Source organism: Microtus pennsylvanicus, chromosome 6 (assembly GCF_037038515.1).
Source record: "Microtus pennsylvanicus isolate mMicPen1 chromosome 6, mMicPen1.hap1, whole genome shotgun sequence".
In the NCBI taxonomy this organism is placed as follows: Eukaryota; Metazoa; Chordata; class Mammalia; order Rodentia; family Cricetidae; genus Microtus; species Microtus pennsylvanicus.
In genome coordinates, this window is record NC_134584.1 from 97796256 (window position 1) to 97822558 (window position 26303).

The following is a 26303-nucleotide window of genomic DNA, read 5'->3' on the forward strand; positions in this document are numbered from 1 at the left end:
AAAACGAGTAAGTTAGCAACTGCGGGTGTGTGTGTGTGTGTGTGTGTGTGTGTGTATTAGATGTAGAAAACCTTCAGGCCCCTTCAAACCCACGTGCAAACTGTAATCGACACAAGTCAGTGAAATAGTTGGCTATAGCTAACCAGTGGTCGGTCACTACCGCGCAGCAGCCAAGACCCCAGGAAGAAACCGGATTTTGTTTCTGCACTCTGCTGTCGGGAACGCGCCCAGAACTAGGGTGGAGGCAGCACAGAGCTCGCCCGTGTGCTCGCGGACGCGCCGCTCCTAAACCCGCAGCGCCGGCGCCGGGACCCGAGCCCCGCCCCATCCGCTCGCGTACAGCGTCACCGGAAGCGCAGGGAGGACGCGGCGCCTCCCGGTATGGCGGCTCCTGCCAAGCGCGCGCGGGCGAGGTCGCCGGTCACCGCTGCCTCCCCGGTCCTGAGAGCCGCCCCCGCGCCCCTGCCGCTCCCGAATCCCGGGCGCGGCCACGTCACTTGCTTCTCCCCGCTGGCGGCGGGACCCAGCGGGGACGAGCCCGACGGCGATGCGGTGGCCGGCTTCCTGCGCTGGTGCGCGGGAGTGGGGCTGGAGCTGAGTCCCAAGGTGGCGGTGAGCCGGCAGGGCACTGTAGCCGGCTATGGCATGGTGGCGCGGGAGAGTGTGCAGCCGGGGGAGCTGCTGTTCGCAGTGCCGCGTTCGGTGCTTCTGTCTCCCCACACCTGTTCCATCAGCGGCCTGCTGGAGCGAGGTGGGTAAGGGGCAGAGGGTTGGTTCCGAGGCTGGCGGCGGTGTCGCGCCGGGGCGGGCGTTCACCTGGCGTCTTCCCTAGAGCGAGACACGCTGCAGAGCCTGTCGGGATGGGTGCCGCTGCTACTGGCGCTGCTCCACGAGCTGCAAGCCCCAGCCTCACCCTGGAGCCCCTACTTCGCGCTCTGGCCAGAGCTGGGGCGTTTGGAGCATCCCATGTTTTGGTGAGAGTCAAGGGAAGGGCTGGGGAGAACCTGTTTCAGCCATTTTGCTCAGGGCACTGGATACCTGCAGCATCAGAGTGGCAGGTTGTAAAGGGCCCTGGGTGGGTTGTCCTTGCAGGCCAGAGGAGGAGCGGCTGCGCCTCCTAAAGGGTACTGGTGTCCCGGAGGCCGTGGAGAAGGACTTGGTGAACATACGCAGTGAATACTATTCCATCGTCCTGCCCTTCATGGAGGCTCACTCCGATTTCTTCAGCCCCACTGTTCGCTCTCTGGATCTCTATCGCCAGCTTGTGGCCCTTGTAATGGCTTATAGGTTAGTGCTTAAAGCCTAGAGCAGACCCTCGCCTTTAGAACCATTACTGCGGGAGAAGGTGGGAAAGAACAGTGAGTGATCCAGGTCCCTCACCCAAGACCGTGCCTTAGCTGAGTTCTCTCTGCGGCAGCTTCCAAGAACCGCTGGAGGAAGACGATGATGAAAAGGAGCCCAACTCCCCCTTGATGGTGCCTGCTGCAGACATACTAAACCATATAGCCAGCCACAATGCCAATCTAGAGTACTCTGCAGTGAGTGAACCCCTTGGCCTGGTTATATGCATTGAGTCAAATCATTGGGCTCCATTTTCCTACTATCGTGAAAATGAGTAGATGAGGTTAGCTACTCTCCTGTGTACTTTTGGTATCTAGTTACAGTAAAATGGTGCGGGGACACCTTAAGGCCACCAAAAAAACTGCCCGCTCTTGCCGTCACCTCAGGCCCCATGGTGAGCATCAGTACTTTTCAAGAGGTGGAATGTTCATGGCCAGAGGAAGCCCCCACTGTAGTGTTGATTCTGTATGTAACATTTTAAGACACACGTGTATGTGACGAGCAATTAGCAAATGGTTTGAGCCTGGTGGCTTAACACCGATAATCTTGTACGGCTGAGGCAGGATTGAAGGCTCACCACGTTAACTCCAGACATCTAGTTTATACTTTAAGACCTTGTTGGCATATGTGACTTTCACTTATTCCTGCTATTCTGACATGAAGTTTAACTTCTTTTTCACTGTGTAGCCCTGGCTATCTGAAACTCAAGAGATTACTTGGTAAGCACTGGGTGTGCATCACCAGGCCTGACCTTAACTTTTTTTTTTTTAAAGGTAGTGACCTTTAAGTGTAGATAACTACTCAGAGATGCACCTGGTACGCGAAGCTAACCTGTAACATTGGTTTCACCTCCTTCTATAATGGAGGGTTTAACAGTAGACGATGGTATGCAGTCTCAGCCCAGTCAAATAGGCTCTCTTCTAAGAGCGAAGTACTCTTCATAGGCTGGTGGGGGTTAAGGTGTGGCCCCAGCTTTTCCCTTTTATCCCAGGATTATCTCCGGATGGTAGCTACTCAGCCCATTCCGAAGGGTCATGAGATTTTCAACACATATGGGCAGATGGCTAATTGGCAACTGATTCATATGTATGGCTTTGCTGAGCCCTATCCCGACAACACAGACGACACCGCTGACATTCAGATGGTGACAGTCCGAGACGCTGCACTGCAGGGTGCGTCTGCCTGCCCCAGGTTCCACTGATGCCTTTGCTGACAGCATTTGGTTCGCTGGAGGTATTTCCTCCCGTTTTCATCCATTACTTCACAGGAGCAAAGGATGAAGCTGAAAGGCAGCTCTTGTGTGAACGCTGGGATTTCCTGTGCACACTGGAGATGGTAGGGGAAGAGGGAGCCTTTGTGATTGGTCATGAGGAGGTGTTGACTGAAGAGGAACTAGCCACCACACTCAAGGTATAGACTGACAGTTATGGGGTGCTGGTATTTAGAAAAGCCAAACTCAAGACCAAAGGACTCAGTTTTCCTCCAGTGATGTATCTGTCGAAGCCCCCAGAGAGTAGCACATCCTAACTAAGGGCCCACATTCCCTCCAGGTGCTGTGCATGCCTGCCGAGGAGTTCCAAGGCTATAAAGTCCAGGCTGGACGGGGAGAGCAAGAAAGGGAAGAGGACGGCTTGAAAATCACAAACATCCCCAAGCTCCAAGTAGCATGGAGACGGCTTCTTCGAGACAGTGTTCTGTTGACTCTACAGACCTATGCCACAGACTTAAAAACTGATCAAGATTTACTTAGTAATAAGGAGGTCTACGCCAAGCTCAGCTGGCGGGAACAGCAAGCCTTACAAGTCCGCTATGGTCAAAAGATGATCTTACACCAGTTGTTGGAACTCACAAATGAGCAGCTTCCCTGAATGACCAGCAGCGAGAACCTTTTAAGCTTGTGTTTTGTTGCCTGTAAAAGTAGCTGAAGGTAAACTAGGATTAATCCAAGGCAAGAGTTACATGTTGACATTTTAGGATTGAGATTACCACATTTGGGACTCGCTGCCAATTGTTAAGAACATTCTATTTTTACTAATGTCTTCAGATTTTTAATAAAATTTAATAAATATGAATTGAGCTCAACTTTGAGAAGTTCAGCCTTTTTGAAGTCGTTTCCTGTAGAGAACTGAAGCAGCAGGTGGTTCTGCTGCACTTTCAGTCTGCTCGGCAGTCTCAAGTTGGTTCTCAGTGTCACAGAAGGACATCCAAGCTTCATTCAGCAAGGTAAACACTACTTATTCATACCAAAAAGCCTAAACCTAAACTGAATTCGTTTAACTACATATTTTCTTGCTCCAACAATTTCTCCCTGTTGAAACAGAAAAGGTATACAAAAATTTCCTTAGGCATGGTTATAGTAGTAATCCCAGCCTCCAGGAAGCTGAGGTCAGAGACAGATAATTTGGTCTGTAAAGTAGTAGGGATTTTGACTCTAAAAAAAACCTGTAAGTAGGAAGGGGAAAATTTGATCATTCAACAAGTGATTATTATTTCCTGGGAGACTGGGCTATCTACTTTGTCCTCACCAGCACTGGCGGCAGCTGCTACTGAGAAAGGCAGTGGACTGCTGTGTATGTCATGACTTTATGGTTAGGGTCTTCACACATACAAGAAAGCTGAGCTAGGGCCCAGGAACTACAAAGGCTACAAAACAGAACATGGACAACATGGACCTGTTCTCCTCAGAACACTTAAAAGATCCTTACAAAAACCAACTGCATTAGTCCATCTGACTCTTGTTATTTAACTAAGCATGGTGACAGGAAGCCCGACGAGAGGTGGTTTCCTCTTCAGCTATGTTCTCCCTTAGGACCAAAAAGCAGGCCCAGCTTCCCTGCGAAAAGGCAAACAAATCCCGTGGATCAACTGTGGACTGTCCTGTGTTCTCAGGCTATTAAGAGTCTAGCATACCTACATCTTTTAACGACTTAAGTTGTTTCTCAAGCTTCACTACCTTTTTTTAAAGTGTTACATGAATGTAATGTTTTGCTGTTCTTTGGAATGCACAAGTGTCAGAAGACTTCTGAGCTATGCTCAAGCCAAGAACATGCCATCACTGCCTCTACTGCAAGGTACCAGTTTATGTACTTCCCTTAGACACACTTGGCACACACCCAAGAAGTTCAGACAAAAGTTTTCTCTTTCATATATTTACACAAGTTCAAAATGATATTCACAGCATCTTCTAAATTTTGGCCAAGAGTCAAAAAAAAAATGCATTTAAACTTTGGAACTTGCCCACATAGACAAGAGGCCAACCCCAGCATTTGATGGGGCAGACACCCGAGAACCAAAGGGCTGGGAAAGTCAGGAGGAGCTGAAAGGATTCTTCAGTTTATGAACTTGGTTCAGTAGAACCAAGGTCGAGGATGCCTCTGGCAAGGGATATACAGTTCATCTAACTGGCACCAGTCCCTTCCATCACTTGCTGAGCCTGTTTCTGTCCCATGCAGCACTGTGCAACAGACTGGAATAACCTGGAAAGTGAAGACAAGTACAAGTTTAGGCCTAAGGATAGCTTAATGTGCATCAGATATTAACTGCCTTTTATCTCATAGACCCAAATTAGAAGCTTTTTTCCCCCTTCTGTTTCCCTGCTAGGTACTTAAATAATTTTAAACTCACTTTTCAATCTCTGGGGCACAGTGTACAAACTCGTGGTTCCAAAACTTAAATGCTGGGTTTTTAATCAGCTCAATGAAGGTGATAAGAAGACCCCAAGGATGCGGCCTATTTACAATCAACCGTTCCAAGAGAACCCTAAAAGGGGGTAGAAGGGTTAATTAATACATAAACAAATTAACTATACCTCCGTTTCTTCTTTCTCTATTAATTCACTTAGAATTTTTTAAACAATTATAGCATATGTAAATGGGTGGAATTCTTTCTATGTGGCTACAAGTGCTGGTTTACACATTATACTGTGACCTGCTACTTGCAATGCTTGCTTTATTCTCACTTCATTGTTTCCTGGGGGCAAAGATTAAGGACTGAAGCCTTTGCTGCAGCTTTAGACATAATTACAAACAAAATGGTATGTTGTAATCCATGCAATAAACACAGTTCAGATGCATGAGTCCTAGCATTTAGTCAGGTGAATTAAAGTTGGGTTTTGTTTGTTGAGACAGGGTTTCTCTGTGTAGCCCTGGCTGTTCTTTCTGAAACTCACTTTGTAGACCAGACTGGCCTTGAACTCAGAGGTCCACCTGCCTCTGCCTCTGCCTCCCTAGTGCTGGGTTTAAAGGCGTGCATCATTACACCCGTCATAAATAAGTCTTTAAGGTACCTCACTGTGCTATGTACCAATTTCCAATCCTATACATATTTAAACAACAGAAAACAGTATGATCCTACTGCAGCTCTACCTTAAAAAAGGAAATACATACAAAGGAAGTCTGTATTATTCAAGAATCTGTATACAAATGCTACTGCCACTGGATACATACTTGCCACCAAGTATGTTGCTGTTATTGTAAACTAGTCCCTAGCACCCCAAAGCAAACTGTCAATAGCAACTTCTTTTGTAATTCTCCAGACATGCTTTAGTGTAAGACAGCTGAACTGGGAATGTATAGAGCTCCATTCAGGGCCCTTTTAAGGCATCTTGACAATAAACCTCACCTTGTGATCTGTTCCTGAATTGCCTCGGTGTTCGCCTCGGCAAAAAGGTACAGCATGGTGCAGCTGAAGTAGTGAGTGTGGCTGTTTGGGTATCGCAGCTGGTTTGCAATTGCATTTAAGAAGAGATATCGGCCTAAAAAATTAAGGAATTTTGATTTAGGGTTCACTCTTGAAAGGCTAATACGGGAGACAATTGCTTCTGTTTCTGAAGGGGACTGATAAAAGAATTAGCATGGCCCTTGTGCGAGGATGACATCAGAATCTGTAACGGGTATTCTAATTTAGGGATTTCCTAGTGGTTCTCTGGATCCCACCGTTTTTTGCTTCTGTAGGTTTATCAAAAATACTTTCCATGTTATGAATTAGCAAAAATTCTTACATATTTGTTTTTGAAACCATCTCACTATCCAACCAGCTGAAACAGTCTATTTCATCTAGCACTTGGAAAACTTTGTAGACTTGAAATAGGCACAATGAAGGAAATGTCTTATGATGAAAAGAGCCCGGACCTCAATGTCTTTATCTTTTAGAGTCTTGCCCCTAAAGATCCTTATACTGGTAGAATAACAGAGGATGGGGGTATCAAATCCAGAATATTTCACATGTCCAGAGAGCAATCGATTTCTTATCATCTGGATTTGATTATCTTGTTTGTACAGCTATCACAAGGACCCTTAAACACTTACCTAAAGAATGTAACAATGTTCAATTGTTAAACTTTGCTTTTACATTCAAGTACCTTTTGAAAATAGGTAAGCAATACCAATCTATATATCAAATATAGTTAGTTATCCTTTCAAGATATGTAGCAAAGTTAAAGTAACAGCCCTAAAGTACACAATGAGTGCTAATATGGCAAATTCTCAAAAAGCTAAAAATATATCTGTCACTCAACTACACGCACAACTCCTTTGCATATGCCCAAAGAACACATTCTATTCCACGGACACTGGCTCAGCCATGTCCACTGCTGCTCTATTCATAATAACTAAGAAATGGAAACAACCTAAATGTTCTTCAACCAGTGAATGAGTAATAAAAATGTACATTTACACTATGGGCCACTTATTTAGGCTGATAATACTCCCAAGAGCCAAGAGAAAAAAAAAGTCATGAACTTTGCAGGTAAATTGATGAACTAGAAATGATCTCACTAAGTTGAGCAACGACAAATATCTCATGTTCTTCTCCTTTTCCCCCCCTCCCTCTCTCTCCAGGCTCCACATCTTCAGAAATAAGTACATATCCTGGAGTAACTGTAAAAAGCAGAAAAATAAAAGGACCCTGCTGGGGATAGGGATGGGGGGGGGGGGGGAGAAAAGTACAATACAAGGAAAATGAGAAAAGGGGAGAGAATAAAGTAGGGATGTCTGGAAAAGTCATAAGGAATCACACTATCAACTGTTTCTTTGGGGGGGGGGGACCTAAAATAAGAGTCCTGACTTAGCCACAGAAGAAGCAAGATGTGTCTGACTCGCTGAATAAGGTACTGAGCCACATGGCTAGCACAGACAAGAATAAGTTTTAAGTATAAGGGCTAGTATAAGTTTTAAGAGTTAATAAGAACCTGAGCTAATGGGTCAATCAGTTTATAACTAATGTAGACTCCATGTGATTTCTTTGGGACTTAACGATTGCAGGATTAGACAGGACAGAAAACTCAGTCAACAAATAAATGGTGCCCACAAGGACAACTGCATCCACATAAAGATAAAAAATAATAGCGTTAAGTACAACTTATTTATAGCAAAATTTACTCAGGTGGGCTCTGTTTGCTAGAGGCAAAATGTGACTCATTTAAGTGTGGCCTAAAGAAATTTTCTAGATTCTTGCAATTTTTATCTGTGGCAAAGTGCGGAGAATTTGGCGATGCAAACTGGCCAGCTTCACTCACCCTCGGTGTCTAAGTCCACAGCCAGATTCTGGAAGATGTCCATGTGTGCTGAGTGGGTGATGGTGCTCATTGAAGGCGTGCTGCCCTTGTTGTGGATGTGTGCGATGGCCTGAGTCCCTACATAGAGCACCAGTGCATTGATAAGCTGGAGGTTGTAGCGATTGCCAGGCTCGTTAGATACCTAAAGGGGCAAAAGAGAACACTTTACCAAAGAACTAACTGACTAGCACTACTATTTCTTTTATTTTTTTTCCAGAGACAGGATCTCATAACGTAGCTCTGGCTGGGTTCCAACTAAGAGCTCCACCTGCCTCTGGTTCCCAGTGCTGAGAGTCAAGTGTGCACTACTATGCCCCACAGCACTATTTCTCAACCATCTAAAGGCTCTCTAGAAGAGATACACAGGTCTTGCTATTCTTTGCTATTTAAATAAAAGAAATGTGCTCAGGACTGTGAGCTATACAAATACACAGTTGCCCTAAGAGTGATTGAACCAGTCAGTTCCTTTAAGGAACCAAATACTGTATCACTTTTCACATTAGAAAGCTATAAAATAGGGGCTGGTGATATGTATGGCTCAGTGGTTAAGAGCACACTGGCTGCTCTTCCAGAGGTCCTGAGTTCAATTCCCAGAGACCACATGGTGGCTCACAGCCATCTGTAATATCTGGTGCCCTCTTCTGGAGGCAGAATGTTGTGCTGTATACATAATAAATAAATAAATCTTTTTTTTTTTTTAAAAAGAAAGCTATAAAATAACACTTTCATACAAGCACAACTTCCATAACTTTAGTTATAAGAAGTCAATTCTACTTCAAGTCACTCTATAAAGGAAATTTAATTGCAATCCCTTTATCTAAGCCAGGGCTTACAGAAAGTAATGTCTTTCCCCAAGTGGTTTCATCTATAACTGGGTCGATGATAAAATATTAGTAAAGTATATAACCCAGTTAAGGTCACCCAATGAACAGGTATGACAATATTTTGGTGTGTATATAGGGATGGGTGTATTTTTGGGGGTGAAGTCTTGCCAGTGTAGTTCAGGCTGGCCACAAACTTGTGATCTGTCTACCTTAGTGCCCAAGAAACAGGTGTGTATTGCCAAATTCAATCAAATTCAACAATGTTTCTAAATGAGACACACAATGTACAGTGCACACAAAGACAGAGCAGAGAACAAATTAAGTCAAACCAATTAACCTGTAGGTTACTGCGCAGATCCGACAGAAAAGTGACAGGGGATCGAGTTTTAAGATAGGAATCCAGATCTTTTTTGAACTGAGGTGGCATCACTCCAGTGAAATTGGTGAGGATCCGAGGCGCAATGTTAATTTCACTCAGCATGTCCACCTGCCACAAATAGCAAGAATTGGAATCAAGCACAGAATTAACAAATCACACCTAAGACAGAAAAGTTAGGACAACTTTCTAAAACTGTCCACACTTGCACACAGATGGTGAACACCACACATTGGAAATTTCGCATTGTTAGGAAGGGAAATTAAAGAATATTTTTATGCTGTAACTTGCACTGTTAGGCACTGTCTTGATTTCAAATTAGTACAGATGGAAGACTCCTCACTCACCACCAAGAACTCCAGCCACCAAAAGAAGCCCCAGTCAAATAAGAGAACGTTACATGATTTTTAAAATGTACTTGAAAGGGGCTTAACATAGATCCAAGAGCAAATTTAAAAGGCTAGTATTTATTTATGCAAATGGTGGTATGATTTTTAAGTGGTCCCTTCCCTTAAACAATTTAAACACATACACAATGAAACTTGTGAGCTACAGATATTGCAAAGATTAGTTTCTTCAACTATGCAGCATGGGACTAGTTCAACATTTAGTCTGGGATTCAATAATTATACCTAAATTTAATGTCAAACTTATGAGAAACAGTAACCAGAAAAATAGTATAAACCAATATTCAGACACAATATCATGCCTATCACGATTAATAACAGAATTAGCTACCCGAACAGTATCATTACCTAAAGCACACATGGAGAGGATTAAATAATAATTTTAAAAATAGGCTGCTTGCCAGGCAGTGGTGGCGCACGCCTTTAATCCCAGCACTCAGGAGGCAGAGGTAGGCAGATCTCTGTGAGTTTGAGACCAGCCTGGTCTACAAGAGCTAGTTCCAGGACAGGCTCCAAAACCACAGAGAAACCCTGTCTCGAAAAACAAAAAAAACAAAACAAAACAAAACAAAAGGCTGCTTAACAAAGGGCTGAAATATTAAGATAAAAAAATTTTCCTTTTGGAGCTATGAAAGATGGCCCAGTGATTAAGAGCACTGGCTGCTCATGCAGAGGACCTGAGTTCAGTTCCCATCGCCCACATGCCAGCTCACTCTCTAATTCTACTTCAAGGGGATCTACTACCTTACTCAGGCCTCTACAGACTCACTCACACACATATACATACACAGATTAGAACTAAAATTGTAAGACAAAAGCAAAACAAAACAACCATGCTCCATCTATTTAAACTTTACCTTCAGGTTAGGAGTGAATGGGTCTGGGAGCCTCATATTTCTTGGGAAGGCACTCAGGATCAAATTTCTTAACTGGATACAATTAGGAGGGATCACATCACAGAACCCATAATGGTAATCACAAAGGAACTCTGGGAAATCATGCAAAAGAACTAGCAGCACTCTTAGAGTACCCTACATAAAAAGGAAAAAAATGTTCCACACTAAGAAATCAGTATTTCTACCAGCATCATGAATTTTAACTCTGGTCAAAAATGCCAAAAGTATGTGTTAGTAACATTTTAAAAAAAATTATAGGCTTTAATCAATAAATATTGTTAAGAGCATAAAAATAATTACATGTAAAAGTCATGAAAAATTAGCTTTAAGACCTGGAGCCATGAATAAAGGTCAATAATGTATTCTGCACAAAAACAATACAACGATGCAGCATCTATCCCCAGAAGCTAGAAAGAGAACTGTAGAATGAACAAAATCAAAGAAAGGTATAAAAAAAGGGGGGGGGTACATCAACTGAAAAAACTTATTAAAAAACACTTGCTGCTTAGATCAAAGCTAGCTAGTTCTTGACAAGTTAGTAAATTCAACAATTCTGATAAATAGGTGGTAGGAATCCCTTAGCAACCCGAGATAGCCTAGCATTTGTAAGAAGGTCCTAGGTTTGATCCCCAGTGCCACAGAAAAACAATTTAAAAAGGGTACATCTGTACATGAAAATCTTATTATGAAATTATTAAAGACATCAGGTAGTACACGCCTTTAATTCCAGCAAAAGGGAGACAGAGTCAGGATGATCTGAGTTCTAGGCAAACCAGGGCCAAATAGTGAGGCTCTGCCTCAAGAAATAAACATCTCTGGAGATATGGTTCAGCAGTTAAGAACACTTGCTGGTCTTGCAGAGGACCAAGGTTTTATTCCCAGCACCCACGTGGTGGCTCACAACCATCTGTAACACCAGTTCCAGGAGCTCCAGCATCCTCTTCTGTATTCCCTGAGCACCAGACCCACAAGTGATGACTATATACATGTATGCATTCCAAAGTCATACACATAAAATAAAACCAAGAAGAAAAATGTTTAAAAGAAAAAAACCACTAAGGAAATAGGAGTTAAACCCCCAGTGAGATTGTACAAAACTGCTAAAATGGAGGCAGGGAGAAGAGCAGAGAGATCAAACCTAAACTGGTAGAGGCACTACTAATACTAGAGTTCCCTTAAGTAGGGCCTCTGAATCTTGTGTTACTGTAAAAACTTAGTAACAGCCCACGTGTTAAAAAAATCCCAGTTATTTGTAAGTAAAAATTACCTTATAGAGGATTTGCATAGGTTTAGTGAGTTCCACATTTCTAAGGAAAGGCGCTAAATATTTGAATAAATCAATCAACAGCTGTGCATACATAGGCCACCCCTAAAGAAAGAAATGTATATGAGTTGTACTGACATTTAGAAGTTGTTCAGTTACCAAAAGGTTCCTCGGGTTATCACACTGTGGTCATCTACACTAACGGCACTGACATGACAGGACCTCAGGTTATGACACTGGTCATCTACACTAACGGCAGTAGACAATACTGACATGACCTCTCGATTGTTTATTAGCTTAGTGTGGTAGTAGCACGTTTCATCTTTTTGTGGGCATGCCATGCACGTGTCTGCGTGCCATGGTTTGCATATGGAAATCTAAAACAAAATCAAAAGTGATTATTTCACTTTTTTAGCTACTTTAACACGTGGTAGTTACATTTTCTTCTGCTCTGAAGAGTCAAATGAAGGTACTATAAGTAGTATTCTTTTGCCACTTAATTGCAAATTGAGACAGTTATTATTGTTAACGCAAAGGATTAAGAGACTGACAGAGATGGTCCATAACAAAGCTAGAGAAGCAATAGGTGGTCACCCAAGAAAGCCTTATGTATTCAAGTACTTGATAAGTCTCTTTACATTCTGTGATCTGACATTTAATAATTACCAAATAACATGCTTGAAAAAAAAAACCAACTACTACTACTAAGTAACTAATAGAAATCTACATAAACAGTGCTAGTAAGCCCCCAGGTAGTTACAGGCTTCGTCTGTGGGAGATAAACTGCAGCCACACCTTCTGCTGTGGCGTATGTGCCAGCATTCTTGCGATAAAGATCCGATGGGAGATCAATTCAAGCCAGGCATATACAAAGCCAGGAGCTTTGGTAGGCCTTAAGATGTGGAATGTATTGCTGAAAGAAAAATTTCAGAAGCTCAAACTTTATATTTATATCAAACAACATACAAATGCAGACAACATGCAAGTTACTTTACAAAAAAATAACTTGTAACTAAAGAAACCAAAAGTTCTACCTGAGTTTGACTACACTAAATCAAGTCCTTAAATCTTAACAAGTACAGCTCGTGGTGTGGGATTCATGCCTTCAATTCCAGCTCTTGTAAGCTAGAATCAGGAGAATTAGGAGTTCAAGACCACCAGCCTCAGTAACATAAGAACTCTGGAGGATAATCTGAGCTATAAGGCCCTATGTCAAATGACAACAAATGTAAATCTCTACTAAGCCCAACACTCACCAGAAAGCTGTAAGAGTCTGGAAATTAATGGTTTCCAACACATGCTCAGGTGCATTGAGCTCCAACAGCAACATGATAAAAATCCTATGGTAGGGAAGCTGCTGAAATTCACTCTGCCGAACATCATGATCCTGTAGGAGAACTCCTACTACAATCCCGAGAACCTATACAGAATACACAGTTTACAACTCATTAGTCACACATATGAGCCACTTGCTGTTTTCAATTCATGGCTTTTTAATTTTGTTTATTTTCTTATCTATTTAGGTTGGTTTTATGAGACAGAGTTTCTCTGTTACAGCCCTGGCTGTCTTGGAACTCATCACTGTGTAGACCAGGCTAGCCTTAAACTCAGAGATCTGCTTACCTCTGCCTCCCAAGTGATGGGATTAAATGCGTAGGCCACCACTGCTCAGCTAACTCTTTTATCTGTGTTCTTGGACTGAACCTAGGCCCTCACAAATGCTAGGCAAGTTATTTTATCACTTGAGTGCTATCTTGGGGCTTTTTAAAAAACAAACAACAACAACAACAACAAACAAACAAAAAACCCCAAAACTTTGGGACAAGGTCTAAGACACCTAAAGGCTGGCTTTGAACTTACAAGTCTCACTGTAATGCTCCCGCCTCACCCAGTCTTTCAAATACTTACTACAAAGCACTTTGAAGGGAAAAGGTGATGGAGGAAGGTCATTGGCTAATAAAGGAACTGCCTTGGTCCATTTTATTGGTTAGGACATAGGTAGGTGGAGTAAACAGAACAGAATGCCGGGAGGAAGAGGAAGTGAGCTCAGACTCGACAGCTCTCCTCTAGGGAGCAGAGGCCTCAGAGAGACGCCATGCTCCCAGCTCCCAGGCAGAGGCACACTATGAAGCTCCAACCCAGGATGGACAGAGGCTGGAATCTTCCCGGTAAGCGCACCTAGGGGCGCTACACAGATGATTAGAAATGGGCTAAATTAATATGTGAGAATTAGCCTAGATAGAAATGGGCCAAGCAGTAATTAAAAGAATACAGTGTCCGTGTAATTATTTCGGGGCATAAGCTAGCCGAGCAGGGGTGTTGGGGACACAGCCCCGCCTTATTACTACAGCCCCTTATTACTACAAACAGGCACATGCCATTTGAACACAAATTTGTATTCTGGCAGAGACACTTGTTTAAATCTGTGTTTCCTCTGAATTTCATTGTCATTGGACCAAAACTTCTACATCCTCCACAGATGGCACTGGTTTTTCTAAAGCTATAGAAACCTGGGTGTCTCTTCATCATACTGAACACAACAGTGTTAAATCTAATGTGACCTGATAGCAACAAAGGGCAAATGGTTCTCAGCTCTCAACAGTCTACTCAGTTTGCTCACTGATCAGCATGTGTGTGTGTGTGTGGGGGGGGGTGACGTGGGGGGTGACGATAAGGACCCAATTTTATTTTTTCAAGAGCAAAATCTAGTCAGGGCGTACACACGGGCACCATTAGTAAATGCAGACTGCACTTTCGTTTCCTGGCTACCCAGACCCATTTAATCTCACAGAAATTGTATAATTACAGCAATACTTGGCCGATGGCTTAGGCATATTCCTAGCTAGTTCTCACATCTTAAAAATTAACCCATTTCTATTAATCTATGTATCACCGTGAGGCAGCCTGTGGCTTACATATAATGTTTTGGCATCTTTCTCCTTCGGGTGGCAGCAGCTATATATATATGGTGTTTCCTTGACTCGGCCTACTCTATATATCTCTGTTCAGATTTCCCTCCTGGCTTTACTCTGCTAAACCATTGGGCAAAACAGCTTTATTTATCAACCAATAAAAGCAATACACAGACAGAAGGACATCCCACATCAATTTTGATATTCAACTATTTCAAGAATCCCGCCATATAAATCAGGTCAATAATTAAATCTCACTCCTGATACTACTGGTCTACCCATCTAGACAGCAACTAGGGGTAGGAAGACACCACCCACCTGCTATCTCCTATTGGGATCATCTAAGCACTAACACACCAAAATACATTTTGAATTTCTCTATTTAAATATTGTTAAATACTATTTTCTTTTAACTGAGGTGAATATTATCACTTCATTTTTGGATTAAAAAAAGCTACTACAAAAGGTTTTAAGGGCCGGGTGTGATGATACATGCCCCTTAATCAAGCACTTGGAAGGCTGACTGAGTCTGGTCTACATAGTGAGTTCCAGGTCAGTAAAGGGATACACAGTGAGTACCTGTCTCAAACAAAGGGTGGTAGTGGTGGGAACCACACACAACACAATGGAGCAGAAAAAAACAAACAACAACAACAAAAACCCAAGGATCAAGAAAGCACTCCAGACCTTATTCAGGAGATTGATCTTTGTGACAGTGTTGGTGGCCTCCCCAGAGTGCTTCACTAACAGTGCAATGAGGCGGACAAAGGCATCCAGGTTGTGATAGCACTTGGCTCGTATCATGGTGGGATTAGCAGCAGGATTGTGCTGCTGCTCTGCTTGAGCACGGTAACTGATTTCGACACACATTTCAGTGCAAAGACGAAAAAACCTTGTTATGAGGTCATCAGTCTTAAGTATTCCTTGTTGGTGCATCTACAGTAGGAACAACCAACACAGTGAGATCATACTCAACATCAACTTTATACATGTTAGCTTTCAAACAACCACACTATAGTTTATTTCCATTTCTAAGTCTTACTTTGTGAAAGGATGCCATTAGAAAAATGACCCCTCTATTATTGAAGAGCCATGGCAGACTTCCTCCCAATTTTAATGCATGAAGATTGAAATTGACAAAGATATAATTAGCCTTGAAGAGGGTATGTACAAATAATTCAGGAAATTATATAAATAACACTAACTTTTAAAAACTTTCAAGGTGTTAATATATTGTTCTCTCAGAACGTCTCAATAGCTTGTACATTTAACTTCCCATAAGTAACACTTCTTCTAACAGTTACCCTCCTCTTATTTAACCACTGGCAAAGCTTTTGAAACTCTGGCCAACTGCAGAAAAATTATTAATTTATTTAATAAATACTCAAGAATCAAGATTGTTATTTAAATGTAATGTTCTTTTATACTACTATAATTAGTGGAAAAGGCCAGTTCCAGGTCAGGCAGGGCTACATAAGCAACACTGTCTAAAAAAATAAACCAACAGTCACAGCGGAAGTACATTAAAGCAGAAGAAAGATCATCTTGGAAAATTTAAAACTATTTAACTATCTTGATAAACAATATAAATAGGTTGAATTATGTAAACAATGTAACCAAGCCAAGACAGAAGGCCGGCAAAAAGACTTTACTCCACTCTGAAATCATTTAAAATTTTGAAGAGGAAGATGATGTACCATGACAAAGCACAAAAAGTAAAAAAGAAAATGCCTGGAAGGTCTACTGCACCACCTGCCTGAGAGAGATGGGTAAAGCAAATAAGGCGGAGCTAGACAGAAGCCACACCCATACCCAGGCCACAAAAATGCCCATAAAACACCACACATTTGAATTTCTCTCAGTGGAATAAAAAAATCAAACTATAAACATAGATGATAGCCTTTCAATGGACTTATGTTTTATAATATCCTGGATTCTTCTAGCAGAAGAAATTTACATGGCATTCTTTACTAGTATCATTTATGTTCAAAGTATATCCATCTAATTCTTAACAAGTTCATCCACACTTAACTGTCAGGTATTTTAAAAAGAGACCAATTAATCTTTCTTTGGCAAGACAACCAACTTTTGGTTTCAATTTGAGGAAATGGAAAAAATAGAATAATCAAGTGTTATATCTTACTGAACAAATATTGTACCATTTTATTAAGGAAATTTTAAGGTCAGTTCAAGAAAGTACTATTCCTGACAAGTTTTGTTACAGTAAGGACACTAATTCTTCCTCTTTGTTGCTCCCATCACTGAAAACAGTAATGAACAAAAACAGAATACAAATGAACCATGACTACTTTTCCCCCCAGTTTATTCTGTAACTGCTTTTTACGGTTTATTTTTACTGTATTTGTGTGCCTATGGATGCTTGCTGGTGTGCACGTGTGTTCAATGGTGCAGATGTGTGCACATGAATGCAGATGTCTGCCAAGACCAGAGGTGTGGGTTGTCCCTGGAGCTGGATGAGTTACCCAATGTCAGCACAGGGAACTAAATCAGTCCTCTGTCAACAGTACAAAGTATGTGCTCTTAACTGCCTAGCCATCTCTCTAGCCCACAACTACTTATTCTTGGTGTGGTGGTCTAAGAATGATCCCCATATAATCTTATGCTTAGTCACCAGGGAATGGCACTATTTGAGAGGGATTAAGCCTGGCTTTGAAGTAGGTGTGGCCTTGTTGGAGAAAGTGTATCCCTGGAGGCAGGCTCTTTTTATTTACTTATTTATTTATTAGGGGCAGTGCTGCAGGACTGTGATGCTGCTCTACAGTTTCAAATGTCTATGTCAGACCCAGTATGTCTCTTGTCTCTGCTTATGGATCAGGATGAAGCACTCAGCTATTGCTCCAGTGCCACATATGCCAGCATACTCCAAGCTCTGAAAACTGCAAGCAAGCCCCCAATTAAATGCTTTCTTTTCTAAGAATTGCCTTGGTCATGGTGCTTCTTACGAAGAAGCTTGGTACACGTGATTTTTAGAGAGCAGCTCAATTTCCAACACTTTCAATTTGCATCAGATTCAATAAACATATAAACTAAAGAAAATATGGTAAAAATACTCTACTACCAAATAAGGATTTATTGTATCTTGTTTTTAAAAATTTACGTGGTAGCTAGGTGTGGTGGCACAAGCCTTTAATCCCACCCAGCACTTGGGAGGCAGAGACAGGCAGAGCTCTATGAGTTCAAGGCCAACCTGGTCTACAAAGCAAGTTCCAGGGCACATACCCAAAGCTATACAGAAAGAAACCCAGCCTCGAAAAACTACACACATAGGATATTCTAAAATTGTAATGTATTGGCTCAAAGTCCATCACTGGTGACTATTTTATTAGTAAAATGATATTCTGTAGCTTCATTTTTCATTTTCTGACCCCACCCACCATACACTGTAGCTATGACAAATGGGATAAATAGACTAAAGGAGTAAGAATACTGAATTTACAGTAGCCATCATCAGTAGTGAGGGAAAAAAACACAGGCCATATTATTTTAACAGACCATGGTGGTGTTATTTTTGCTTGCATGAGTATAGAGGTAATTCTGACCACAGGTATACAATACTGAACTTTAATAATGGAGTTATCACACCCTACTTAATGTTGAATAAAAAGCACCTTTCTTTCCAAAAGCTCTACCTGTCCAACAAACGCAGAGAAAGCTTTGGTACTGTCACGGCCAGCTGCTGCTGAATGGTATAGATTCACCCATTCCCTCAGAAGATACTCTGCCTTCTCCCTCAGGCCTGGAGGGTCATCATATTCTGAGGCTTGAGAGATCCCAGAATGCATCATAAAGTTAGGGCCTCCGTGAGCACGATCAATCATTGCTTCATAGTTGGATCGCACTACTTCCATCAGCTGGGGCAATCTAGTATGATAAATTTACAGTGAAAATCAGTTAAACCACCATTTTTTATTTTATAGATACACAACTGGACCATTTATCAGAACTTGGGAAAATCAAGTAGGTGAGGTTGGCTGGTCAATGAGCCCTAAAATCCGCAGTGCTGAATTACCAGTCTTGTGTCACACACATTCCTGTGTGTGTACATGAATGCATGTGCACATGCTTGTGGAGGCTAGAGGACAACCTTGGGTATTATTTCTACAGAATTTGTCCATGTTGTCTGGTGATTAAGTTTCTCACTAGAACCTGGAGCTTCCTAAATCACCTGTCCCTACTCCAGCACTGGTATTCCAAGTGTGTGTGCACCAATACACTTGGTTTTAAGGGTGGGAGCATCCAAAGACTGGACTTAGATCTTCCTACAAGCATTTCACTAAACAGAGCCAGTGCTCAAACCAGGTTTCTGGTGCCAACTCATCAGTCATTGTATGCACAGAAGGCAGTTGACTTAGCGTTCACACTTTCAGGATATCATTAGGCTTAACTAAAATTATGTCTTAGGTGAAATAGTTACAAAATAATATTAGTGTGTACGTTAATTTCTAAAGCGCTTAGAGACTGCTGAATGCACAAGGAAAGCAAAGCATTCCATCCTTACCCTTCTGGAGCATTGCCTCTGGAATGAGCATTAATCCTCATGAGGGTTTCAATGGTATGGAACAGATCTGCCTCAGTAATATGGGCAACACTCCTTTCATCCACCAGCAGAATTTTTACCAGTTGCATAGCAAATGCCACGGCCATGTAGTTTAAGCCATTCTCCATTGACTGGCAACACAGCAAAAATGTGAGAGAGATAATTAAAATAATAGCACTCCCTAAATCCTTTAGTTTGCTCAAGTTAAATTTCTTCCATACCTGAGCTAGATGAAGATCATACTGCTGCATGTTAACCAAATGATTTCGAATTAACAACTCCACAGCCTCCACATTATATTTATATTCATCTCGACATTCAATTAGGCACCTAGAAAAAGACAGTCTGTTAGCCATATTAACCACATTGGCAATGTGTTCTACACAAAGGTATCTAAAGAGACAAAAAAAAACCCACAAAGCAGACAAACAAAAACCACCAACAAACGACACAAAACAGTATCAAGCTTTAACACAATAAGCAGGCTAGGGATAATGAAGCATAATCTAGGCTTAGCATATACAAGGTTCTCAGCAAACTGCCCAGCCAGCAGAAAGATCATTTGAAATGTTAACAGTCCAGGCTTTGCTTTTACATTGGGAAGTAGGAGAAATTTCATTCAAGACACTAAAATATTTCAACGAGTGCTACTGTGAAATCTTGAAAACAAGTGAACTAAAATGTATTCCTGAAAATCATGTACTGGAACCACCCAACAAGTCTTACCCCTTAAAAATCAAAAATTCAAAGCCCCATTTATTGTGTAAGCAAAAGAAAGACATCTGGAAATAAATAGGCTATGTCTATCAAAAGCTAGCCTACGGCGCTTTAGAAGATTCAGTGGTTTAGAATACTTTTTGTTCTTGCAAAAGCCCCAGGTTTAATTTACAGCATCCACGTGGTGGCTCAGAATCATTCTTCACACCAATTTCAGGGACTTCAGTTGTCCTCTTCTGTCCCCTGCAGGCACCCAGCACACAGAGTAGACATACAAGCATGCAATACATAATGTATGCAAGGAAAATATTCATGTACATAAAATAAAATTTAAAACCTAAAATAATGATAAAACTGGTCCAGTAATGACTTGTTTTCTAAGGTTACCCACCTTGTGATCTGTTTGTTGCACCATGGAGATCCATATGCCCTGCCATCCTGCAAAGCTTTTAGTACCAAGAGGTGACATTCCCTGTATCGCAGCAGCAGGTCAGCATCAGCACCACTTGTGGCATCTAATAAACCCTCTACAGCCTATGGACAAAAGAAAGTATTCAAAACTATGGAAAATACAGGACTCAGACCAAGTATGCAAGCTGGAAATCAAACATACATAATTTCTGAAGCTTAAAACTCTTATCTTCACTCTCAACTTTCATCTATTTTAAACTTAATCATTATTATTTGCCGTCTTAAGTCTCTACACAGTCAAAAGTCAAGGGCCAGCCCAGCGGTAGTGGTGCATGTCTTTAATCCCAGCACTTGGGAGGCAGAGGTAGGTAGATTTCAGTGAGTCTGAGGACAACCTTCTCTACAAAGTGAGTTCCAGGACAGCCAGGACTACACAGAGAAACCCTATCTGAGGGGGGGTGGGGGGGACCCTGGAGTGGGCGTCAAGGGCTTCCCAATTTAACCTGCCCATTCCTCAGACACTTGTATCAATTTACTTACTAATAGTAGTCATTCACCATATTTCCAAAATATTACCATACAGAAAAGATGTCCCATCTAGCTACTTCTAACTACCATAACTACATTCTACAGCAAGAGGATAGGATGGGGAAAGTGTCAACAAAACTTGGTTTGTATTAATTTTTATTTATTTATTTTTTAAAATGTTGTTGTTCCATCTTTTTTTAAGTTTTTTTTTAATTTATTATGTATCCAATATAGTGTGCTGCCTCCCTGTATGACTGCATGCCAGAAGAGGGCACCAGATATCATTGTAGATGGTTGTTAGTCACCATGTGGTTGCTGGGAATTGAACTCAGGACCTCTGGAAGAATAGTCAGTATCCCCAACCTCTGAGCCATCTCTCCAGCCCCTGTATTAATTTTTAAAACCCAATTCTAATTATATAGATTTAGATACAGGTCAGAGTCTATAAACCTAGTTCCTTCTATAAGCAATAGTTTAAAACCAACCTTCTGAAGTAATCCAAGAGCAGCTATCGCATCTCGAGAATTCCGAGACAACACTACAACCTCCAAAAGACTTCGTAGAGCTTGGGCTTGAGGATTCATGGCCAGAGTTGGTGGAATGGCATGTAGGTGCTGCTCCAGTTCTGTAATACACTTATCATAAATCTGAGCTACATCATCTGTTGCCCAAGCTTGCTGTTTTAGAAAAAGAAATAACCAAAGAAAAAAAAATTAAGGTTGTTCACTGGCATAATGTACTAATGAAATAGAAGTCTGTCCTCGGCATATTTCTCCAGCTTATTTTTTTATTCAAATTATAAATTCTGTTCTATAGCCCCCAACATAATAAATGATCACAGAGTATAGTATCAATAATGCAAAAGACTGAGCACAGCACATGTGGCATCCAGGAAGCCTTCTGCAACTCAGAAGTCTTACAAGTTATAGAGCATGACTGGACAGAGTAAACGTACAGCATCACTTCTGTGCTTTCCTTTATTTCACCTTTCACAACAGTGTTTCTCTCTGTAGCCCTGGCACTCCTGAACTAGTTCTATAGACCAGACTGGCCTCTAGCTTAAGAGATTCGCTTTTGCCGGGCAGTGGTGGCGCACGCCTTTAATCCCAGCACTTGAGAGGCAGAGGCAGGCGGATCTCTGGGAGTTCGAGGTCAGCCTGGTCTACAAGAGCTAGTTCCGGGACAGGCACCAAAGCTACAGAGAAACCCTGTCTCGAAAAACCAGAAAAAAAAAATCGCCTTCCTCTGCTTCCAGAGTGCTAAGATTAAAAGCGTGGGTCACCATGCCCAGCTATGTGCTCTTCCTATTAAAAACATACCACTGGCCTGAAAGCCTAGTGTAACCATAAAGACTTGAGTACAAACCTTCAGAACTATGTCAAGATGGGTGTTGGGTGTGATGCCTCTCCCCTACTTGACTCTAGGGAGAGGGAATAATTGTTCTTTAGGGGTGTAGCTGATATTAAATTGCCTGATCCAGTAAAAACCCTACCTATACCCATGCAAACAAGCAAGTTGCCCTACTTAAATTCACTGGGTTACTTATTTATTTATGAGTGTATGGATGCATATGGAGGCCAGAAAATAATTTGTGGGAATCAGTTTCATCCTTCCTGGGGAAAATACAAATTTTCAGGCTTGTTGGCAAATGCCTCATTACACCACTGAGTCATTTCTCTGGCCCATCGGTAAGCTTTTCAAGATAAGTAAATAGAAAGGGGTATAAAAGTGGGGAGAAAGGGAGGAAATTAGGCTCGAGGAACTAAAGGAGAATAAATGAGGGCACAAGAAAGGTAAATATGCTCAAAATACATGCATGTATGAATAATGAATAAATCTTAAAACTGTTTCAAAGACAGAGCCTTCACAAAATACATACTCAGTAAAGGCACTTTATATCATTCTTTCTAAAAAAAGAAAACTACCAAAAGCAAAGAGGGCAACAGGTCACAACTTCTCAAGCATGGAAATGTTTTTCTTATATTCTCAACTTCAGGTAAATCTCTTGAACAATTTTAGAAACTCTGCCTTCAAGTAAAAGTAGGTATAAATTAAAGAAACAAACACATACTCTGAGCCGGTGGCGCACGCCTTTAATCCCAGCACTCAGGGAGGCAGAGGCTGGAAGATCTCTGTGAGTTGGAGGCCAGGACAGGCCCCAAAACTACTTAAAAACCCCGTATTATAAAACAACAAAACAAAACAAAAAAAGAGCTACTCTGAGCTAAATAGTACAGTTAAGCTAATGCCAGAACATCATACAATGCCTACATACCATGCTGATTTAACAAACATCACCTATAACTCAATGGCTTCCATTCCCCTATACCCAGTAACAAGCTCCCAAGCAGAAAGTGATGCATTATTAAATTATATTTCATGACACAAACATCTAATTTAATCCAAGTGAGGTATTTACCTTCATTGGCTGAGCTAAAAATCCTGTAGGCTGACTTAAGTCATTTGTAGGTAAGAAGCCAGGCACATTTCGTGCAAACTCTTCATATACGGCTAGCTGCTTTGGGTCCACACCGCCAACCTTAAAAGAAGAAAGCCTTTTTTTGGTAAAATTTCCTTCACAATCAAAAGAAACTTTTTTTTTTATTTAAATTGAGGTGGAGAGGTTGAGAAAGGGTCTCTCTATGTAGTACCAGAACTCACTATGTAAACTAGGCTGGTCTCAAACTAATAGATACTCCTCCTTCTGCTGGGATTAAAGGCATGAGCCACCATGCCCAGCTGAAATTTACTTTCGGAAAATACAAAGTTTGTATTAGGATTCTGATAGAATCCTTTAATATAACATATGGCAGCATGCACACCCATAGACTACACAGAAGATGTTTTCTCATTTTCCTGGTAGAGTCACTGTTATTAAGAACTTTTTCACTAGAGCCTCAAGTGTTGGTACAGCTATAATCCCAGCACTCAAGAAGCAGAGACAGATGATTAAAAGTTTGAGACAGTCTGGACGATATATGAAAGCCCTTCCTCACAACAATCACTAAGAAATGGACTGTGTCGTGCATTCTCCCTTGATGTTGTTTTTATTAGGCCCTCACCATCAAGTTGGGATCAAAGTGGAGCTACCAATGAAAGTATACCAGAAAATGTGAAAAAGCAAGTTGGTAAACAAGAGCTAACAAGTACATGAACTTTTTATACCAACACTGAGCAACTCTGGGGACGGGAAGAATTTCTATACCTGCTCCAGGACATTTTAAAATGAAATGATAGTAGAGATGCTTTCTTCAGAAGCAGTATTTAGACACACTCCCTAGTCCTGACAAGGTATTCATGCAATAGTAACACATAGAAAGCAAAGGTGAAGCAAGGAGAAAACAGCCTCAATTCTCACTTTCAGCCTGATTTGCTCTGGCATCCTTTCCGCTTGATATGTTAATACAACAGGATCACAGTATCTGCGTCCTTCTTGCCGAGCATGTTTTCTCAGCTCAAATTCCTACAAATAAAAAAAGTCACTGAGGTTCTTGTTATAAGATACTTCCTCAAATTCAAAGAAACCACAACTTTAAAGATGAATGCTAAACACTTACAGTTGCCAATCTCTTGTCCATCTCAGGGCCTGCTTTCTCCACTGCAGTTTTCTGAATAAAACAGCAAGCTAATTCACAATTGTCCTGAGCTAACTGAGCAGCAGCCTGGTCCATCATTTCCCTTTGTTGTGGGGATGCAGTCTATTGAGAACACAAAAGAAGTTATCTTACAATGTACAATTAAGAGATGCAGTACCGTCAACAGGTCAGTCCAAGTATATATACTTATATACCAGTCACTACTCACAAGTAATTGCAATTCATTCACCTCTGAGATGAAAATACTTTTAAACATTTTATCAATTGTGGTAAACACAGTGAACAATGGTTAACAGTAAAGAAACAATTACTTCTAAATGTGATACCTGAGACTCAAGAGTGACCTGAAGACACAGTGTGTGGTGACTACACATAACAAAGTAATTTTAAATCACTTTATAATGCTCTAATCCAACTACCAGAATTAAATGCACCCATAACAGAATTTAGATTGTTTACTGTTTGTTAAAAAATGTTCAGCTCAAGCATAGTGGTAATGCCTTTGATGCCCCCCCCCCAACTGAGGAGGCAAAGCAGGTGGACCTCTATAAATTAGAGGCCAGCCTGATCTCTATACATAAGCTTCAGGACCACCAAGGTTGTATATGATCATGACCCTGTTCAAACAAAGAATCTTCTCTTCTTTAGGAAAATTGAGTATCTGCTAAACACCGCTGAGCACACAACTATGTACAAAAAAGTAAATGTGATCCTTTGCCTTAACACAACTTAAGAATCTAAAGACATCAGTGCTAAAGTGTGCCTTAACACAAAAAAAGTTATGGATTCCAACAAGGAAAGAGGGAAAAATTTATATTTAAAAAAGAGGGGGGGGGACTCTCTGAACATAGCGGACAATGAGGACTACTGAGAACTCAAGAACAATGGCAATGGGTTTCTGATCCTACTGCACGCACTGGCTTTGTGGGAGCCTAGGCAGGTTGGATGCTCAACTTACTAGACCTGGATGGAGGTGGGGGTTCCTTGGACTTCCCACAGGACAGGGAACCCTGATTGCTTTTCGGGCTGGGGGGAGACTTAATTGGGGGAGGGGGAGGGAAATGGGAGGCGGCGGCGGGGAAGAGACAGAAATCTTTAATAAATAAATAAATAAATAAAAAAATAAAAAAAAAAAGAGGGGGAGTTATTTTAGGATAAAGTAGTAACAGTGGGTGTACACAGGCAAAAACTCTGGTAAACAAGTAATGAATTTTATAGTACATAAAATGATCCACTTACACGAAGGGCTGAGGCAAAACTGTTTTTTAGGTTGGTAGATATGCTCATCAGTAAAGGCTCCCTGCAAGTAATCATAGCCATTCCAGCTGTCAAGTTCCGCATCATGTGATGAGCTGCTATTCGCATTCTGGATTCCTCAGAATCCAGGGCGAAATCCTTTCTGACTATCTGTTCGCAAGTAGTCATGGCAATCTTAATTGACCGATCTACCACAGGATGAACTAGCTCCTGGACAGCCCGTTCAATTGCTTGCCGCACACACTGCTTCAACTGTGGATGAGCCTGAAACAAAGGTATCTGGAGAGAGAAGAAGAAAGGCACAAATCATGTCATCAGCTTATTTAAATAAGACAGCCAAATAGTGACTCTGGTATTCTCTCAATACTATAGAAACTACAGTATTCACTTAAAACTAGCAAAACCTCAGGAAACAGAAGCTGGGGAAAATAATAAATTGGTATAACCTGTAATTCATGCTTTTTAAAAATTCCCTTCAATTTTAACAGGAAAGCTGATCATTAAACACCTACTGCTTATAGACACATTACATTGAGTTTCTAACTTAAAATTATGTCTAAACTAATTGTTAAAAAGGCAATTCCTTATCAGTTCACGGTGGTACCCATCTTTAAGCCCCACATTCAGTAGGCAGAGGCAGGAGAATCTCTGAGGCCAGTCTGG

At 41.4% G+C, this 26303-nt stretch overlaps 2 protein-coding genes across 11 annotated transcripts in view; one reads left to right on the plus strand and one right to left on the minus strand.

Annotated features, from left to right (window-relative positions):
• Positions 1-353: 353 nt before the first annotated feature.
• Setd6 (SET domain containing 6, protein lysine methyltransferase) lies at positions 354-3423 on the plus strand. Its single transcript, XM_075977028.1, has 7 exons — positions 354-751; positions 833-974; positions 1093-1287; positions 1418-1538; positions 2333-2513; positions 2609-2751; positions 2892-3423. Exons 1-7 carry the CDS (start codon positions 382-384, stop codon positions 3207-3209), a joined length of 1470 nt encoding a protein of 489 aa, XP_075833143.1. The 5' UTR covers positions 354-381; the 3' UTR covers positions 3210-3423.
• A 1039-nt stretch (positions 3424-4462) lies between these two features.
• Positions 4463-26303, minus strand: part of Cnot1 (CCR4-NOT transcription complex subunit 1) — a 78475-nt gene continuing 56634 nt past the window's right edge. For 5 of the 10 annotated variants that reach the window (XM_075977027.1, XM_075977022.1, XM_075977023.1 and 2 more), the window contains 19 exons: positions 25623-25919; positions 24345-24485; positions 24146-24250; positions 23207-23326; positions 21273-21464; positions 20240-20382; positions 19353-19461; positions 19093-19262; positions 18224-18455; positions 15261-15509; positions 12918-13081; positions 12457-12574; positions 11665-11766; positions 10359-10532; positions 9056-9205; positions 7856-8036; positions 5962-6094; positions 4966-5100; positions 4463-4817 (listed from right to left, as the gene is read on the minus strand). In XM_075977027.1, the coding sequence (XP_075833142.1) occupies positions 4739-4817; positions 4966-5100; positions 5962-6094; positions 7856-8036; positions 9056-9205; positions 10359-10532; positions 11665-11766; positions 12457-12574; positions 12918-13081; positions 15261-15509; positions 18224-18455; positions 19093-19262; positions 19353-19461; positions 20240-20382; positions 21273-21464; positions 23207-23326; positions 24146-24250; positions 24345-24485; positions 25623-25919 (2994 nt within the window). In that variant the 3' untranslated portion in view covers positions 4463-4738. Of the gene's footprint in view, positions 4818-4965; positions 5101-5961; positions 6095-7855; positions 8037-9055; positions 9206-10358; positions 10533-11664; positions 11767-12456; positions 12575-12917; positions 13082-15260; positions 15510-18202; positions 18456-19092; positions 19263-19352; positions 19462-20239; positions 20383-21272; positions 21465-23206; positions 23327-24145; positions 24251-24344; positions 24486-25622; positions 25920-26303 lie in introns of all 10 variants that reach the window. The other 5 variants (XM_075977019.1, XM_075977017.1, XM_075977018.1 and 2 more) reach the window with 1 other exon arrangement.

Bases quoted from the DNA above. Each gene is read 5' to 3' on its own strand.
- Setd6 (XM_075977028.1), top strand. From the start codon at position 382: ATGGCGGCTCCTGCCAAGCGCGCGCGGGCGAGGTCGCCGGTCACCGCT. The intron at 1,288-1,417 runs GTTAGTGCTTAA...TCTCTGCGGCAG, and splicing joins GCCCTTGTAATGGCTTATAG to CTTCCAAGAACCGCTGGAGG. The intron at 2,752-2,891 runs GTATAGACTGAC...CATTCCCTCCAG, and splicing joins AACTAGCCACCACACTCAAG to GTGCTGTGCATGCCTGCCGA.